This window comes from Pavona decussata, unplaced genomic scaffold, assembly GCF_977016875.1.
Source record: "Pavona decussata unplaced genomic scaffold, jaPavDecu1.1 SCAFFOLD_27, whole genome shotgun sequence".
NCBI classification, from domain to species: Eukaryota; Metazoa; Cnidaria; class Anthozoa; order Scleractinia; family Agariciidae; genus Pavona; species Pavona decussata.
In genome coordinates, this window is record NW_028145450.1 from 1610435 (window position 1) to 1630999 (window position 20565).

At 37.6% G+C, this 20565-nt stretch overlaps 1 protein-coding gene and 1 long non-coding RNA gene across 2 annotated transcripts in view; both read left to right on the plus strand.

Annotated features, from left to right (window-relative positions):
- LOC146485267 (uncharacterized) overlaps nt 1-18093 on the plus strand; it is a 31459-nt gene extending 13366 nt beyond the window's left edge. The window contains exons 14-15 of the mRNA XM_085103651.1: nt 166-300; nt 17418-18093. Coding sequence (XP_084959777.1) covers nt 166-300; nt 17418-17788 — 506 coding nt within the window. The 3' untranslated portion in view covers nt 17789-18093. The remainder of the gene's footprint in view (nt 1-165; nt 301-17417) is intronic.
- LOC146485268 (uncharacterized) lies at nt 7530-9822 on the plus strand. The gene is made up of 3 exons (XR_014863461.1): nt 7530-7629; nt 7749-7872; nt 8967-9822. It is a non-coding gene; the product is annotated as an uncharacterized LOC146485268 (long non-coding RNA).
- Nucleotides 18094-20565: the final 2472 nt, after the last annotated feature.

A 20565-nucleotide genomic window follows, 5' to 3' on the forward strand; every position in this document is an offset into this window, starting at 1 on the left:
CTGAGCAATGTTTCTTTTTGCTATTGTTATGTGAACAGAACCAGGAGATCTTAAGTAACACGATTCCCATATTGCATTTTACTGTATACATTTCTGTCACACAAACTCCTACGACGTTGTCCACAAACGTCCATCACTGGCGTCGTGCTGATTTGTTTCCCACAGATGTCGACGAGTGTGCCAGTGGCCTGCACAGCTGCCACAGTTCCCGAGCTACTTGTAACAACACTGTAGGATCGTACAATTGTTCGTGTGATCAGCCTTACACTGGAGATGGAAGGACGTGCAATCTTGTGTCAGGTAATTGCCCCGCATAGCTTTGAGTTCTGTTATTTTTGACGGAGAATTTAAGAGCCGTTGTCTGAGAAAACCGGGCAGGCGTCACGGATGGGGGTCGGCCGATTTCCTTCATTTTTTAGCTGTTTTCTAGTTTCGGTCAGTGATGTTGAAAGGCAATATTTTTATATTCAAACACCTTATAGTTTTCAAGATCTGACCACCCCCCCAAAAATCGGCCGTTACGGACGCGAAATCCGGTAAAATTCAAATGCTTAACTTCGGTTACGCGTTGACAAATTACTCGCTACTCAAATTCTACCAACTTCGAGAATCTCTTATTTGGATAGTTTTTCTCTGATTCTAAGTCATCTCAAACTTTCTCGATGCGTTTATTACCTCAAGAGAGGAAAAATGATTTGCACGTAATAAAATTCAAAAGATAAACATGTGTGTTTATTGACTTTTCGTAAGATCGTTTTCTCGAAAAGGCGGCCGTTTATGGTGAAAGAAAATAGTTGTAAGAAATCATTATCATCCCCTTAACACGAATAACGAAACTGAAGTTTGGGATCTACAAAATCAGAAGCGCTTTCAACCTTGATTTCAGGTGCATTTCATGCGTAATATTGGACAAAATAACATGTCACGCACATTGTCACGCACACTTTAGCTACAAATTCTTCAAGTTTGGATTTAAAAACGTACACTACATTTGCTTGATGGATATACCTAAATGTAAAACGCTATGACTGTTTATTTTCTCGGATTTTCCATCGCGTCGCTTTTTAAAATCTTGCTAAACTTCTGAATAAAACACTGGTTCAACTAATTTTCATTCAAAAGGCAATTTCAGCGGCTCGGATTTCATATGATTTCATTTCATTTGCTCAAGTATGCGAGTAGATTTCATTAAAACGTTTTTCAGTCACAAACTCACAATTCTGACCAAAGAACCACCCGTTCTAAATAAGTAAATCATTCAAGTACGTACAGTTTCTGTAGAGAACCTCTACTGAACTCAGCATAGCATACAACATATCCATATGGGGATTGCCCCGTCATCGAGGCCTCGTCTCAGTTCTTTGTTGTTTTAAAGACATAGATGTTTTCATGATTTATTACTGAGATTGTGCATACCGCAATGTGAACAAAGTGATTTCACCTTGAATAGGCCTGTACAGCTCTTACAAATACTTGGACAAAACGTCATGTCTCAAAGTACACCCGAGTGCCCAAGAGTGACCACGACTAACCTCGAATGACTACGGACTAAACACGAGTGAGAATGCTTCAAAACATTACACTGAATTCTTCATTACGTAATTATTTTAACGTTTCTGGACACTTTAATAAATAGGCAAATTCGACATTTAAGGCAAGAGTGGGGAGGGAGTACGGATGGGGTGGGGGGAGGGCTAAATTTACTGCTTTGTGTCCACCGTCAGGAGTCCAGCCACTGTACAATACGTCAGACCGGCACTAAAACAACCGTATTAAATATGACCTACAAACATAAATGTTACTGTGACAAAGGTAATTTTTCTTCAGCTAAAAATATGAGTTTTCTTTTCTCTTCAAAAACGGGTTGTCAAAACTTGGTTGCCATGGTGACATCAATGTCACGGAACACTAACCAACCACAGCTAATTTATTGTGTTCTGGTAAATTTTTAAAAACAATTTCGTAGTCTCAAAGGTGCTTGCGCAAATATTAGAGAGTTAGCATCGCGTAAACGTGAAACGCGAACGGCAAAAAATAAACACGTGACCACGATTTTCCCGCCATTTTTCGCCGCTTGCCGGTCGCTGTTTCTACGTGAAAACAGGCTATTTCGCGTTTGCCGTCTACGTGAGAACTACGCAAGTATTTCTTCCTATATTTCTTTCTATATTGTTGAAAACAAGTGGGACATGTTTAAAAATCGTTCATAACTCACTCCGTACCCACGGGCGGATCCAGGAATCTTGGATAGAAGGGGGGGGGGGGGTCCAAACTTTTGAAACGTTTTTACGGTAAATTACTTATCCCCTACACCAACGAGTCCCCCCCGTCAGCATATTTTACACACTCCATAAGATTTCCTGGTAGTGGTAAATTTGGTGTGTGATGTTTCCAAAAGTATTGCCTTTCCTTTAACCCAGAAAGACTGAAGTGTGGACGGTGTAGGTAAGTCGTGTTGCCAAATTGTAGCTTTCCACTAGCCTGCAGAACAAACGCGATGAGAGAGCCACTCCCGGCCGTTGCGCGTCACTCACGCTTCGCGCTCGCCTCGTGCCTGCCTCCGCTCGCCTGAAAGAAACGCAAAAAGCACTGATACGCCTGTTCTGCCGGCTACTTTTCTGCTAAATTACGAAGACTGTCATGCTTCACCACGGCAGATGGAACAGGTTGAAAGAAAGCAGAGTAGAGCACTGTAGAGCACTAGAATTTAGTTTTATGGCAAAATGATTAAAAAAAAAAACTAATTGAATAGTGATATGCTATGATATCTTGCGTTGCAAGAATTTAAGTGTCAAACAAGTAGTAAAAGAACAAAAATAAATAAATAAATAAATAAATAAATAAATAAAAATACAAAAAAAAAAACCCTGGTCTTACGGGGGGGTCCGGACCCCATGGAACCTCCCCCTGGATCCGCCACTGTTACCGCACTTTTCTTCATGAACTGACCATAGTGAGTCGCAAAACAGGTTCATTTGACGAGTAAGCGAAGCTAAAGTCTAAAGGTTCACGCTATTTTATGTGAAACGTGAAAAGGCACAGGTATTTTTTGTGCGGTTTATGACATCCCAAGAAAAGCAAATGTCCGCCAGGGATAATAGAATTAAAAAAAATGGGGGTAACCGCTCGTTCTTCTTAAATCGTTTAGCTCCAATTAGAAAAAGAAAAAAAGATGCCATGCATTGATATGTACTATAAATCTTTTTAGAATTATTGCTACTGAATTATAACTTTAAAAACTGCAAAGCCTTTTACAAAGATCCTGCTTGCTTGTACGTTGGATCTCACAGGAGATCTAATCAGCCAAACTTAAAAAATAGACGATGGGAAGTCCAAAGACTACTACAAAGCTGACACAACATAATATATTGAATTATCTCTGAAAACTCCGCTGTTACCCCCATTTTCTTTATGAACACCAAAAAATGTTGCTACTGAGATCTACTTTTGCCGCATGGTCATAAGCTGCAAAAATCATCATATATTGTAGGTGGTGCAAAAACCCGCTCCCTTAGAGACACAGGGTCCCACCCCCCCCCCCCCCCCTCCCCTTACACGAGAAGGATTGTGCGGGGTAAAATTTGGTAACATTTTACAGAAATCGGGCATAGTTTTTCATATTTGTACACGAAACTCTAAAAGTCGACATGTTTTCCTTCTATTTCTTAAGCTACTTTTACAGAAAACGGTGACACGATTTCTATATGTAATAACCTGGAATAAGAAAAAAAAAACCTTACCCAAACAAACACTTCCAATGAAAAGACTTGCGCCAGATCAGTAAGAAACAAAAGATATTTACCTGGAGAATTTTATTTCCTTTCCTAAGTACTAAATGATCGATGTGATAAGACTTACAAATACCTTAAAAAATCGTCATATTTTGCAAGGCTATCAACATTGCGGCTCTCTCGTTGGAATTGTTTATGGAGGAAAGAAAAAATTAACTGAAGACTGGCCACTCAAACTTTTCTCATGCCGGAAAATTAAGAATGACTTTTTCTTACCCGCTCCAACTGGAACTGGTCGGTTCACAAGCAAATACAGTTTGATGATCTCGCGTTCTTCCACTTATACCAAGCGAGGAAAGATGGCTGTGTAAATCATGATTGCAAGATTTCACTGAGACGATCGTGGGATTATTTTGTTCCAGAACTGGACCACAGGGTTAATTTGCGTTTTAAAACGAACAGCTCACTCTGGCAATCGTGAACTTCTATTTTTTCTTGGTGCGGTGAAAGTGCGCAATTTGAAAATATTGATAATTACATCTCCCCGCAGTTTTTAATGATGAGTGAATTCCGACGAGAAAAATGTTTGTCGAACTATTTTCCGAAATTTGTAGGCAAATTTCAAATTTAAAAAGTGTTAACAGATAAGTTGAGGCATCAATATCAGCTAAACTAATACAGAACATTTCCTTCGTTGATTGTTGAGCCATTTGTTTGATATAGTGCGTTGCTACGTATTAAAAAAAAAGAATATTTAAAATCTGTTAAAATGAATATAATGAAATATTATTTCAGATACTCAGTTCAATTAAGACCCAAAAAAATTATATGGACTAAGCGATTTCTTTAAAGGTTTGATCACTGTCAGACCAAGAATTTTTATGACTCTCAGAAACTCTGGAAAAAATTAACGTTTGAGAAAGCTGTACACTGTGTTTCTCTCGTGAGATTGCCACGCTTCAAAGCGAGCTGAGTTCCAGCAACACTTCAAAAGCGACAAGAATCGAATATAAACATTCCAAAAATCAGAAATTAAATATACATGTATTGGAGAAGGGAGCTAATTGACCAGTTTTGGGTTCTAAATACAAATCGAGTCTCTTATTTCGGCACTTGATCAAATTGTCAGGGAAAGAGCTACAGCTTAAATTAAAATTTGCCAAAATTTTTGTCAACAAAAAGTGCGTGACAATGTACGTGACATGTTATTTTGTCCAATATTACGCATGAAATGCACCTGAAATCAAGGTTGAAAGCGCTTCTGATTTTGTAGATCCCAAACTTCAGTTTCGTTATTCGTGTTAAGGGGATGATAATGATTTCTTACAACTATTTTCTTTCACCATAAACGGCCGCCTTTTCGAGAAAACGATCTTACGAAAAGTCAATAAACACACATGTTTATCTTTTGAATTTTATTACGTGCAAATCATTTTTCCTCTCTTGAGGTAATAAACGCATCGAGAAAGTTTGAGATGACTTAGAATCAGAGAAAAACTATCCAAATAAGAGATTCTCGAAGTTGGTAGAATTTGAGTAGCGAGTAATTTGTCAACGCGTAACCGAAGTTAAGCATTTGAATTTTACCGGATTTCGCGTCCGTAACGGCCGATTTTTGGGGGGGTGGTCAGATCTTGAAAACTATAAGGTGTTTGAATATAAAAATATTGCCTTTCAACATCACTGACCGAAACTAGAAAACAGCTAAAAAATGAAGGAAATCGGCCGACCCCCATCCGTGACGCCTGCCCGGTTTTCTCAGACAACGGTTCTTAATCTCTGAAGAAATATGAACAAGTTTTGTTGCCACCTTAGGTCAGTTGTAAAATGATAAAAAAACTAATGATGATAATCATAATAAAAGAAAATAAAAATTAGACACAATTTTAAACATACGTGCTACGGTTTAAGTGAGGGAGGGGGGGGGGGCATTATCATTCTGCTGTAAGGGCTGCAAGTGGATAAGTTGATATGCGCTGCAAGCAAAAAGTGAAGGAGAAAAAACAAGTTAAACTTACTACGATCATTGCGTCTTTTCCAATCTCGTCGCTTAAAAGTGAGAACATTGGTGGTTAGAATGGTTTTGCGTTGCCCACTACTGTACTTATTTAAAAAAAAATAACGGGCAAAGAAAGACGGAAACAGAAAAAAAGCAAAGACAAAAACAAAAAAACGAAACAAAACAAAATCAACCGAAATGTAACCGCAAGCAAGGCAACTTTAATTATCTGATGTTATTCATGTTGTTCCAATGTATTATATAATGGACTCCAGTTAGTTAAAGTGTAGTTAATATTTCAGTATAAACCTTTAATACGCGTTAACACATGACACGTTTTTGCACGGTGTGTGTGTGTGTGTATGTATGTATGTATGCATGCATGCATGCATGCATGCATGCATGCATGCATGTATGTATGTATGTATGTATGTATGTATGTATGTATGTATGTATGTATGTATGTATGTATGTATGTATGTATGTATGTATGTATGTATGTATGTATGTATGTATGTATGTATGTATGTATGTATGTACTCTTAAAAAGCAGACCAGTTAAGGTAACCTTTTTAAAAGGTTATAACCGATGCAATTAGGTTATTTTAACCATCAATTAATCGGTTAAATTCGATAACCTATTCAGTAATGGTTAGATTAACCAATTAGTAAAAGTTACTTCAACCATAAAAAAATTGGTTGAACAAGAAATTGTCAAAACAACCTTTTTTGTCAAAATAAACCAAGTAAATACTGTCTATAACGATGTAACCAATTGTGTTAGTTGTTTTAACCAAATGGACGTTTTCCAAAAAAAAAAAAAATCGTTGAATACATCTAATCAGGCTAAAACAAAGACAAACATACAAGAAACGTTTCTTTACTTTTACTGTCAGACCGGAGTGTTGTTTTGAGGTAGTAACATGCCTTTGTGAGGATGAATACCAAGTAGGACAAAGAAGCCACAAAAACTACAACTGTTACCACTTTCACATATAAATCACTTGGTTCTGAACATGAACAAAGATTTTCATCAATATCTGGTTCAGTTCCCGCAATTTCCATTGGAATTTATTCCTCTTCTTGCCGTAATTGTTCTTCATTCACTCCATACACTATTGTTTCGGTGAATGTAAATTGAACTCTGCGTGATCCCGGGGAAGACGTGACTGGTAGGAACATGGCTTTCAATAAACTTAAACTGTACGTTGGCACCCACGCAAGTCACATTTGCCAGAAATGTGCAGATCATTACTGTAAACTCCAATCAAATGACTTAACACCACGGCAAGAGTGTAAAAAGCGGGGTAAAGCTGGCATTTTAGGTTTTTCATGGTTCCCGTCTTTTGTTTTATCCAGCCGCCGGGTCCCGTGAATTCAAGGTATATTTGAGGCATGTGTACGTGTGCCAAAATCAGGAAATTATTTCAGGAACTTCTGGCATTGCAGCGGCATTTTGTTTCTATTAGTTTGCGGTGCCAGGACACAGAGTTATTTCCGCTAATCTAACCAATCTTTTATCCTGACCGGGTCACGTTTTCTGTGGTTACCAACCACAAAAAACACTTACACGTTAAAAGTAATACAACCAATGAGATGTTACGAAAGTGTGTAATAACCTGACAACTCACTCAATAAGAGGTAATAGAATTTTGGCGGCCGCGGCCAAAGGCAGTATTTTTACCGTTGGCCTTTTGAATTTGGAACCAAATCCTTCGTTCTACAGTGAAGACGTATTGTTCATTGAAGAAAGTACACCACGTTAGGACAATTAAAAATCGAGCCTGGCAATATCAGCAGTGGAAGATATGGCAATTTCTCGCAAATCAACAGTGAACCGAGAGGTCGTGGAATTCCTTGAAAGCAAGGGACTTGGAGAAATCAAACAAACGTTGGAAGGTAACCCTGTATTTTCACTATGCCTTCTTCATTTTCTCGTAATAGGACCATAAGAGTATCTTACTGAATTATTTTTCTAAATTTGCAAAATGATTTGGGAATTCCACTTTTATTTCTAGCTTATGAAAGATGCTGATCTTGATGGCGAGAGCTTCATCGAAATGGATCTGCCCGGACATTAATACAGTCTTTGACTGCTAAAGTTAAGCTTCGGAAACTGCCAAGACTTGCGTGGACGGAATGGTGAGGTTTTTTTTTTGTCTTATCACTATGTTGCAAGCGAAAGTAAGAATTGTTGTCAAATGGCCATGGTCTTGCGACCGTGGATAGGGATCGGGGTATTGATCATTACATAGATGGTTCTTTTGCTTTTCAAATCAGCATATTTCATGTATAACGACCGGCTGTCATATTTCAAAAATAGCATATCTCTGTGTTCTTCATATTTCCCTTTGAGATTATTGAAACAAACTTAACTCTCCCTAATGGTGTATTCAGACTTTTATTACACCAAGCTATCCAAATTCCCGTGTCATTTGCAAGGGTTACAGAGATTTCATGTTCATGATTGAGCCGGTCAAATGGGGTATTTGTAAAACGAGGACCGGATGCGCGCGGTTTTTTTGGTCTCGCTCCTCTGTCTGCTTGCTTGGCTCGTCATACAACTCTTCGCACGTTGCGTGACGATCCAGCTCGAGACAATTGTCATCACATTTAGTTTAGGGTCTATTAAAAAAGCCAATTAATGTACAAATAAAATTACAAATTCTGGACTGTACAGAGAAGTTAAGCACTGAAACGCACCACCCAAACGTGTTTTTCTTGTCAGAAACGTACTAGTGATAAGATGTTCCATTGGCACAAGACAAGAGTAAATCAATTGTGTCCGGTTGCGAAACCGAATTTCCGAGTTTCATGACAAATCCTGCTAAGAACATGAGCCCTTCACTTAGTCTCCCTGGTCCTTGGTTAAAACAATTTTCTTCCCAAACGACGTACTTTAACATGACGCACCACTAAATTTAACATACTATTCCTCTACCCTCTCTCCTTCCACGACTTTTGCCAATTCCTTTTTTCTTCCCTTTATTTTATTGTTTTATTATTGGTTTGTTTTGTTCCATCCCTATTTTATCACCAGCCATCCGACATTCGCATGCATCCGGTGCTGCGGAGTTTACAGATACCCGATCAGAGACCACTGTCTAGTAGACTAAGTCTAGGAGACTAAGCAACGACTAGTTTTCAACTCATCTGCTTTGTAACTTTCTTAATTTTAACTTGAGATAGTGTAGAAAATAATTGTATTAACTGTTTTTTGTTTTTGTTTTTTTCAGGGGTTTTTAAATCCAGACTGGGAAAAGAATCCATCTAAAACCACAAATTCTACTCCTTAAATGGACACTTGAATAGTTAAAAGAACTCTTCTTGACCTCGGAAGGATAGTGGTGTGTAAATTCAAGCTACCTAGCTATTGTTTTAATATGGAGTTTTCAAAGTGTAATGCTGGCAGTGACTAGAATGTCCTTTTGTTACTGACGGCACACAGTGTTGCTTGGATTGCCACGCTTCCACTTTCAAGATGTTTTAGTGGAACATGCTCTTAGTGATTTACACAAACCTTGACTTACAAAAACCTGGAACACATACTTTTCAATGAACACAAAAGATTGAGGTAGTAACAGTTTGCAAATTTGAAGGTTTCCATGGAGTTTTCAAAATTTTGTAATTTACACGTCAATCTCCTTTTCTTTCCTTTTGAAGTAGAGTTGTTTATTTTGTTATTAGAGCTATGATGGAAATAGTTATTTTGTAAGTGTTGAAATAGTCACTAAAGGTTATTGTAAGAACTGTATTCTGTTTTATTGTATTATCTTGGGTGTAAAGAATTGTTGAAATAACCATTAAAAACGTTTACTTGAACCTTTATTTCGTAGTCACTATAATCTATTTCTATCCGTTAAAATAACCTATTTTTGCAACTGATAAAGAATGGTTAAATTGACCAGTCTTCGACCATTTTAAATTGGTTACCTCAGATTCATTGACAGAACCAAAAAACTGAGGTTACTGTAACCATTTTAAATGGTTCTACAACCATAAAAAATGGTTGTTTTAACCAAAATTTAAAGGTTACATAACCTAATATAAAAGGTCATATCAACCTAAAAATATTGGGTAATAACAACCTATTTAAAATGGGTTAAAAGGCGGGTATCATTATGTCTGAAACAACCATATTTTTGGTGAAAACAACCTTTCAAAAACGGTTATTTTAACTGAAAAGCGAATGGTTAATTTAACCAGTAATTATAAGTTTATAGTGACCAATAAAAATACTGTTACCTCAGATTCAAACTTTAACCTTTTTTTTTTGGTTATGGTAACTGGTCAGCTTTTACAGTGTATGTATGTATGTATGTATGTATGTATGTATGTATGTATGTATGTATGTATGTATGTATGTATGTATGTATGTATGTATGTATGTATAATAATGTCAACGGGTATCCTTCTGAAGAAAAACAAATGTGTTGATTGAAGATCGAAGCTGGAGGGTCATCCGTTTCTCCCGCAAGACCAGCCCATTGTAATTAAGCCATCCTATTTGGCTGGAATTTAGCGAAACAAAAGATAGTTTTGTGGAGTTGATAGACCGGACGTTGGCTAAGTTAAATTGTAAGGGTATTATCCACTCACTCAGCCGCTCTTCTTATTTCTCCACAATTTCTGTTCGGACTTGTTACACTACCATGGCAACGCATCACGCCAACTAAACACTAAATTGTTGTCAATACTGCGACTTAATTTTTATACTCGGACAGAAAAGAGAGGGAAAGGGGATGCCATCCCTTCCTGTGACATTTTTGTTCAATATTTAACTTGAGAAGACAATTCGTCAGCAGGGGCCGTTTTCAGCAAATGTTCTCCTATATTTAAACATAGTTAATTGAAGGCAATGGTTATGAAACCTGACAAACTTCTTTGTTATATGTTTTTGTTTGCCTTTTTGGCCTTGACCCTGCACAACCAATAATAGAATTTGGAATGTGTTGGAGCAACCGACCAATCGAAATGTTTTTGTTAAAGGACCCTAGTCGGAGACTGGAACGAGCATGGCTGCCGAATAGTCGTGTCTTGCAAGGCTCCGCGGCCTTTTTTTAATTTTTTGAGCGTAGCCTTTTAATGGAAAAGACAAATATATCATCAAAGCGCACTAGATCCGAGAGAAGTAGTATGAGCTCCACAGAATCGAGTTCACCGAAAGATAAACGTTCCAAAACTAAGAAAAGCGACCTCGGAAGGTGTGAAATTGAAGTCGCTGAGATCGAAGAAGAAACGGTTCGCGATATGACAAACACACCGGATAACCAGGACATTAAACCAGTACTGGATATGATTCTAAAGAAACTAGAGAAACTGGATGCCATTGAGCTATCTTTGAGGGACATTTCTTCTAGACTTGCCAGGACAGAAAGGACTGTGGAGAAATTGGAAAGTGAGACACGCATGATGGATTCGAAGATTGACACAATGGACGCTGGGCTCACTAAATTGAAAGACGAAGTATCCGCGCTGCGAGGTAAACTCACGGAAAAGGAAAAGCAGATCAACGAGCTACACATGAAGCATCTCTATCTTGAATCGTACAGTCGGCGTGAAAACCTGAAGTTCTTTGGCATTCCAGAGAAAGAAGTCAACGCTGTAGAAGGCGGTGAAGCCCTTGACACAAGGACGGTCCTAAACCATTTTTTGGAAACGGCGCTCGGCTTCCATGACCCAAGTAACACTATAGAGATCCAGCACGTACACCGGGTCGGTAAGTCCATCAATGGTAAACCCAGGCCAATTCTTGCACGCTTTTTGCGGTTCCAAGACCGAGAAAGAATTCTCAGCCAAGGCTTCAAACTAAAAGACACTGAATATATGATACTTCAAGATTTTCCACAAGAAATAATCGAGAAGAGGCGCAAGAAGATGCCAAAGTTCAAAGAAGCCAAGGAGAAAGGGCTAAGGGTATCCTTTAGTAAATCAGAACCCGACAAGCTAATAATTAACGGAAAGGTTGTTTCATAAACTTTGAACTGTTTATTGTTTGAATATTATGCTATTTAGAATTATTCTTTAGATAAGCTGCGTTTCAGTTTACTCTATTATAATACTATAATAAGGTGCAGTGGAGCCTTTGCCGGCCTTGCAGATTAAGCGGCCAAGACTGGTCAGGCTTTCTTATTCGATACGAGTTCTACTCTCAAGGGCAGCACTCGGGATATTTTTCCTTGTTGCCCTCTTAAATTTAAATTTAAATTTTGTTTCCTTGTGCAGTTCTTTACGTATGTTGTTTCTGTTTGTTTTTTTCTCTTGTTTTCGCTGATGACTATTTGGACGTGTCAAAATCTGATTTACATCCTCAATTCTTAGTTGTCATTGTTACTTCATTAGTATTTTTTAAACAAAACTGTATTTTTTTGTTCAGCTTTTTCCATTGTCCTATTGTCTTTTTCTCTCAGTCACATGGGGCCTAGCAATGTTAATTTTAAATTATTGTCCTTAAATGTTCGAGGGATTCGTACCTTTGAAAAGCCGAAAGTCATATTCAATTGGCTCAGTAAATCTGGCGCGGATATTTGTTTCTTGCAGGAAACTTATAGATTGTCTTCTGAATATTTACGCTCCAAATAAGTGCAGCGACCAAATTCAATATTTTCAAAATATTTCAGAAGAAATTAAGTCTTTGACAGCAGAGTGTGATTCATCTCTCATTGTTGGAGGCGATTTTAACGTAATCCTTGACGAGGTTTTAGACGGGCGGGGAGCGAACAAGAAGAGGAAAGAGTCTGCTAAATTTGTCGAAGAAATGTGTGTAGAACACGACTTAATAGATATTTGGCGCATTCGCAATCCTACAGATACAAGGTTTACATGGCGCCAAAAAACACCAATTATCCAAAGACGTCTAGATTACTGGCTGGTCAGTGATTGTCTGCAAGTGGACATTGATACCGTCGATGTTATAACGGCAATAAAATCAGATCATTCCGCAATAACACTTGGTATGAATAGTTTGGATGAAAGTCTGCGAGGACCTTCCTTCTGGAAATTTAACTCCAATTTAGTGAATGATTCAGATTACTGTCAACTAATTAACGCAAATTATAATGTTTGGTTAGAGGAATTTAAAGAGGTTTTGGATAAACGAGTTCTGTGGGATTTAGTAAAATATAGAATACGTCAGTGTACTATTGAGTATAGTAAAAGTAAAGCTCGCGAAAGAAAAGCAAAATTGCTAGAGGTTGAGGAATGTATAAAAGAATGCTCTCATAAATGTGACAAGGACCCCTCCTCACAAAATTTGGAGGAACTGGAATCTCTGGAAGCAGAATATGAGAACTTGTACGACTTTATTACACAGGGAGCTATCATACGCTCTCGTGCGACTTGGTACGAAATGAGTGAGAGGAACAATAAATACTTTCTCAATCTTGAAAATTCTAATAAAAAGAAAACCAGCGTAAGAAAAGTTTTTACAAGTGAGGGATCATTGACACACGACCCCAAAAAAATTATGAATGAATTAGAGTCTTATTACTCGAGTCTTTATGATGGAAATAGTTGTGCAAACTCGGATACCATATCTACATTTATTAGCAAATCAAATCAAATTCCAAAATTACCTGAAAATCTGAGAAATATTTGCGAAGGAAAACTAGGATATGGAGAGTGCTATAATGTGTTAAAGTCTTTCCAAAAGAATAAATCTCCAGGAAATGACGGTTTAACTGTAGAGTTCTATATTGCCTTTTGGCCTCTTATTGGAGCATTGCTAGTCGATAGTTTAAATTATGCATTTGAGTATAGAGAACTTTCTAATTCACAGAAACAGGCTATTATAACCTTAATTGAAAAGAAAGGGAAGGATAAAAGATTGATAAAGAACTGGCGTCCAATATCTCTTATAAATGTGGATGCGAAAATAGTGTCAAAAGCTCTAGCCGAGCAAAACGTTTGGAAAAGACTCTTCCTGAAATTATTCACTACAATCAGAATGCGTTTGTCAAAGGAAGAACGATTTTCGATGCGATCAGAACGATAGAAGATGTAATAGAGCATACTAAACAAAAAGGCTTGTCTGGAATTTTAGTAGCCGTTGACTTTGAGAAAGCTTTTGACACTCTTAATTTCAATTATTTAATAAGAATATTACACGAATTTAATTTCGGACCTAGTTTTATCCAGTGGATACGCGTGCTGTATAAAAATGCCTCAAGTTCTGTGATGAAGAATGGTTTTTCAACAGGGCCTTTCTCATTAGGAAGAGGGGTAAGACAAGGTGACCCTCTCTCTCCTTATCTTTTTATAATCGCATTAGAGGTCTTGGCGATTAGGATAAGAAACGACGATTCCATTCAAGGCTTTAAAATTGGTGAAGTTAATGTAAAGCTCAACTTATTCGCTGACGATATGACATGTTTTTTGAAAGACAAAAGGTCTTATACCAGCCTATTTCGCCTCCTCGACGACTTTGGAGAGTGCTCGGGTTTGAAAGTAAATCATGAGAAGACAGAAGCCTTAGCCTTTGGTGACAGTTCTATATGGGAAGATTTATCTAACATGCACAACCTTCGCAGTGTTATAAAAATTCTAGGAATCTATTTCGGTGGTAACGATAAAGAAAGGGACGACTTAAATTTTAGGGAAACTTTAAAGTCGATAAAGAAATCTTTAAATCTATGGAAATGGAGAGGTTTGTCACTTTTAGGGAGGATACAGATAGTTAAAACCTTCGCGATTCCCAAACTTATGTTCAGGGCATCAGCCATACCTATTTCTAAAGAACTTATAAAAAATGCGAATTCCATTTTCTTCAATTTCATCTGGAATGGCAAAGATAAAGTTAAAAGAAATGTTCTCACCTCCACCATTGAGAGTGGGGGCTTAAACATGCTCGATATTGACTCAATGATTTTTACAAAACGTGTTTCCTGTTTAAAGAAATATTTGGAAGATTATCCTAGTCCTTGGAAGTTCTTCCTCGATGAACGTCTGTTATCTGTGGGTGGTAAATTTGTACTTCATTGCAATTTCGATACTACCAAGTTAAGAGTAACATTGCCGCCCTTCTATGAAAAGTGCTTCGATTCCTGGTCTGATATGAACAACAATACACCACTTTCGTTTCAAGAGGTTGCGAATCAAATTGTATGGAATAATAAGTTTCTTTGTGTTGACAAAAAATCGTTTTTTAGAAGGGATCTTTTTACCATTGGTCTCTTAAAATTAGGGGATTTAATCTCGGGTAACGGTACAGCATTTAGCTTTACGAATCTACTGCTCAATCCTGAACAACGTTTTTTTGTGATGAGTATCATTGACTCCATCCCAGTTCATTGGCGCACGATAATAAAAGAAGCTTCATTTCTACTAATAGTTTTTCCAGTCCCAGATGTTCCCACCATCACTGTTGATGGAAGTTCTTTAAAAATTTTTGATGTCACTTCTAAACAAATTTACCGCCAGTTCCAGGCGAAGAAGCAGGAAGTGCCTACTGCTCAAAAGAAATTGTCTGATAAATACCCACACTCTGCTGTCGATTGGGAGAAGGTCTATTCTTTATCCTTCTGCTCGTCCATGGACTCTAAATTAAGAGAATTTCAGTACAAAGTTCTAAATCGAATTGTTTTTACAAATGAAAAGCTCTTTCGGTTTGGCATTACGCAATCACCGCTATGTACTTTCTGCCAAAAAGAGGACGAATCCATCGAGCACCTACTCTTTTCCTGTAAGGAGTCCTGTGAATTTTGGAAACATGTCTTGTCCTGGCTCCGAGATAAGGATATCTACGTTGGCGAATTAAAGGAAGTTGATCTAATTTTTGGGAAATTCGACATTCAGGACGATTTTACTTTAATCAATCATATTCTCTTGTTGGGTAAATACTATATTTATTCTCGGAAATGCCAAAACGCCAAGCCTTCCTTAAAAGGGTTCATTGCCAAAACGAAGAGAGTTTATTCTATTGAGCTCCATATTGCCAGGAAAAGAGATAAATTAACTTATCATTTAAAAAAATGGAAAAAGTTAATCAGTGTTATAGGTAGTTGATCAATGCTCTAATTGAAGTACAAGCAATCGTAATTGTATCTATTAGGTTTTTTTTCTTTCGTCTAAGTAGCCTTCCGTAGATGTGTGTGAGAGAGAAAGAGGAAGAGATAGAGAGAGAGAGAGATAGATAGATAGAGAGAGAGAGAGAGAGAGAGAGAGAGAGAGAGAGAGAGAGAGAGAGAGAGAGAGAGAGAGAGAGAGAGAGAGAGAGAGAGAGTGAGAGAGAGAGAGAGAGAGAGAGAGAGAGAGAGAGAGAGAGAGAGAGAGAGAGAGAGAGAGAGAGATAGAGAGAGAGAGAGAGAGAGAGAGAGAGAGAGAGAGAGAGAGAGAGAGAGAGAGAGAGAGAGAGAGAGAGAGAGAGAGAGAGAGTGTGCGTGTTTTTGACAGTGCATGTTAATTGTAATCTTTTAATTTTCCTTGGCTGTATATATAATACTGTTTGTATGTTTGTTTTACTTTGCATATATACATATGTGTTATCACTTATCAAATATAAATGTAAAAAAAAAAAATACTTAAATGAAAGGAATGTTAACATGACGTAGAATTGAAATAAAGTTGAGTATTTAAAAAAAAAAAGAAAAAGGACCCTAGTCAGCCTTCACCATTTTCGATGCCATCGAAATAATTGATATTACATAGTAAAGCGAAATATTATTGCTTAACTGTAAGTTGTGTTCCTGAAAGTATGTTTCATTATCTTTAGTAGTTTCACAGTGATTTCGTTTATTTCTACATGCTCCGAATTAAATATAATAGCCAAACTCTCACATGTAAACAAAAACAAAGGTGTGGCTGACTAGGGCCCTTTAAGATATTCAACGGTGATGTGAACTTTGAAACAAAGGTTTGTGCAGGGTCGCGGCCCCTCCAACATAAACTGCAGAACCATTGTTTTCATGGCAAAGTTTCATAACCAGTCCCTCAAGTAACTATGATTTAAAGCAGCAATTTTGGCGGAATTCCACCCGGGTCCGTGGACAAGATGGAATAATTCCGCCCGCTGCCGGAACCAATCAGATTGCATGATTTACAGAAGCCCGCCCGCTCGCGCACTGAGAAATAGAAAATAATAATAAAAATGATTGTTATCAGTGTTGTACAGACAAAGAGCCTAACGCCTATCCTTAACGTTTGCAAAATCAATGAGGATCTTACCAGTGTAAACCTCCATATGTTTATGAACATGAAGAATTGATCTTTACACCTGCAACCCACAAAGCGGCGACATTTCTGGGAGATGTTAGTAATCAACCGTGACTTGTGCGTCATTGCGTACGGTACAATTTATTATATTTTAATACCCCGGATTAAAAACTTACTTTGTCTTGCTAAATTCAACGAACTGCAGTGAAAGATTTATATTTTTAAATCACAAGATTAATTTCTTTTTTATGTTATTTATTGTTTATAATCTTAATTTTCAGTTTGTAGGATTTCAAGTGTATGTGCGTGTATGGTAGCTACGCCCCTGTATTCCCTCGCAGCATAATGAATTATACGCTGGAATGGTGTTGCTGAAATTATTTTGAATTATGAATATAATAATTATGATATTTTAATGCTTAGAAACATCGATCATCCACTGGTAATAAGGATCTGGGATAACACAGCGAATTTAAACTTGTTTTGGTCTGATTTGTGATAAATACCATTGCGTGACTTTTATTACTGTTTCTCTTCAGAATGCCAAAACTATTACAGCCTGAACAGTGCTGACAGAAAGATAACTTACACCACTCGTCAGTATAATTGTGACAAAGGAATGACTCATGGATGGTATCGGTTTGAGGGAGCTGCAGGAAAACGAATGGCTTCCTCATGCCCACCCACTTTTAGGTGTAACACTTATGCAACAGGATGGTTAACAGGAGGGCACCCTAATGTTGCTGATGGTCAAGTTAACAGAACGGTGTGCTTCCACTATTCTGGACACTGCTGCAATTGGGCAACTACCATCCAAGTGAGGAACTGCAGTTCTTTCTATGTGTATTACCTCAGTGGCACACCTAACTGCCCTTTCCGCTTCTGTGGTAGTGACAAGAGAAGGAACTGAGACTGTTCTCTTTCAGTCTAAGTTTTGTTTTATATATATGGATGATTTTTTTTTCAACTAATCAAGACCATAACTACAGTTTTTTTTTCTTATCTTGGGACTGATCAGTACAGTAACATTTTCCAATTTAATTATTTTGCTTTGGGAAAATTATTCGAGCCTGAAATACTTAAAAACAAAACATTCTGGGTTATTATATTGAGAAGGTGATCACAAATTGCACTTGTCGTTAATTCAAGTTTAGTTATTTCCAAGAGCATGAAGACGTTATGTTGATAACTTACTTTGACTTTAATGCTTCCACGTCCAAGGAGCCGAGGGCCAAGAAATACTGGAATTAATAATTGAAAATAAATTGTTTGCGCTATAGGTATATTTGCACTTTTAAGGTCAGTTTTCGAGCGGAAATTACTATGGAGTATTACCCAGAGTCCTCGGGCTCTTTGGCCAGCGGTTAGTCGCCAGGAGGAACTGTGGTGAACTGGAATTTTATTACTGCAGGATTTCTTCACTAAAACAATGTAAGCCATTACGGAGCAGCCAATCAAAAACAATTTCGAAGTCCACAGGGTCTTTCCTGGCGCCCAACCGCTTACCAAAAACCCTGAGGACTCTGGGTACAAGATTGCTATGAAACCAGCTAAAACAACCTACTGAATAGGTTTTGTTTCCGGCGCCTTGAGTTTGAGCCTAACCAAGCGCTTACACTTTCAACTGCAAGTATTATCATATATAACAATGTACCAAAGCCCACTTGGAACAGTCGCAGTGTTGTCTCTCAGCGATAATTGTACTTTTGATCCTTTGATGAACTAGGAAAATTCCATTTCTTTGAGCAGTTTGCCAGCTGAAATGTATCTCATCAGGCTCACATATCACTGATGCTAGTACGTATTCCCAGATGTGGAGGCAATTAAATCATTTGGAAGAAACTGAGTACAACATTTTTCGGTCGTTACAACAGTCATCGCCAGTTACGAAAAAAAAAATTACAAAATTGAATTTGAGATAAATAAATAACATAAAAACTTGTTTACTGCAATCAAAACCTTTAGCAAAATGAAGCAATGTGAAACACCAAATCCAAAAATTAAATGTGAAGCCTAGACATGATTGATTATGTTTTTCTTGTTGAGGTAAAAAATAATGTCAATAAATTACAATTGTAAGGGATAACTGTATATCTTTAATTATAACTTTTGGGACCATTCTCAAAGAACCAATGAGTAGATTGTAAACGTTACACAGTTAGGGTTGTCGCAATGAAAGAAATATAGCAACGTGTTGTTAAACGTAAAAGTGGTTATTATTTTGCCCTCACAGTTTCTAACAAGTTACATAAATATCACGGCTCAAAATTTAACAGAAATGCAGGCAATAGATTCTGCTTACAAAAGCTCCAACAAAAACAGTGGAAAACGACAGGGTCGTTTAGTTGATGTTATACCCTAAGCATTTTGTTTTCAATTTCAAGCAAGTTGCCAGAATTAGAATGAATCAACCACTATATATGGAATCTTTCTTCGTGAACCACAGAATAGCAAACAGTATTAGGGTAAAATGTCCTGAAAAATCATGTCAGACATGTCTACCTCATTCAGAAGCTTAACGGATACAAATGACTCAGACTGGTACGACTTCGGATCTGCAGTCTCCATACAAGTAACTTCTCCTAACATAAAACCGCTCAGAAAACATTCCCCTTCATTTTGTCTGTCACAGCCTCCTTTTTCCTTACGGGTAGCATGTTTCTTCGTCTATAAGCCACTTACTCCTTGAGTCTCTTATTTCTTAGTTTGGTTGGTTCTTTTTGTTTGATTCGTTTTTCCCTTTGTTCGCTTTTGGCTGATTTCATCTTTAGTTATAGGAATTAACGGTACGCAATAAGTAAACTTTACAGAACTCGTAATGTTATTTATGTCGCGACATGATGCCCACGTGATAACCTGTTGAGGTCATCGGTGCTAGATACCAAGATTGCGTTAAGTCTAACCAATGAAGTTATAGGGCGGTTCCGACTAGGTTTTTACGGTCGAAATTTCTTGTTAAAAGCGTCCCTCCTTTCCTTGCCATCAGAGTGTTCATATCGAGAGACAAGTTTTTTCGCCCCCTCCTCTTTCGCCAGCCAACGGGTTATTACTGTTTCTTTGTCTACTAGTCCATATTAGTGGCGTTGTTTTTCGCCCCACGTTTGGTAATTAAGTTTAACCGTTTATATTTATTGCGGTGTTGTCAGCTTTAGCCTTAAATCAATTAAACCTGCCAAATCCGTGACCAGATTCATCCAACAAAGGGGTGTGGTTTTATACTCTACGCTCCTCGGTTGCGTGGGACTTACCACAGTAATTTACCACAGAGCTCACGTTTGACATTAAGCTGGTCTAACAGGCAAACGTCGCGATATAAATAATATCATGGGACGTGATGGTGAGGACAACCACCCGCTAGCCAGTTAACATTTGGATGCACGGATTTGTAACAATCCTTACATTTCTATCACCTTGCGAATCCTTTTTGTTTTGTATATTCACTTGTTTGTTTACTACTTATTTAACTTTTATTTCAGTAATTTGTTTACTACTTATTTAACTTTTATTTTAGTTAATTTGTAAACACCAAATTTATTTGTACTTAGTTTGGTAAAGACATACCTACCCGCCTCGAGTAGCTTCAGCTATTTGCGGGTAGGTATATAACCAGCTTGTAACTGTCTGTTTTAATAAAGTGTTTTTGTTGTTGTTGTAACATCTTAGTTGGTCTGACCTGAAATCGTAACG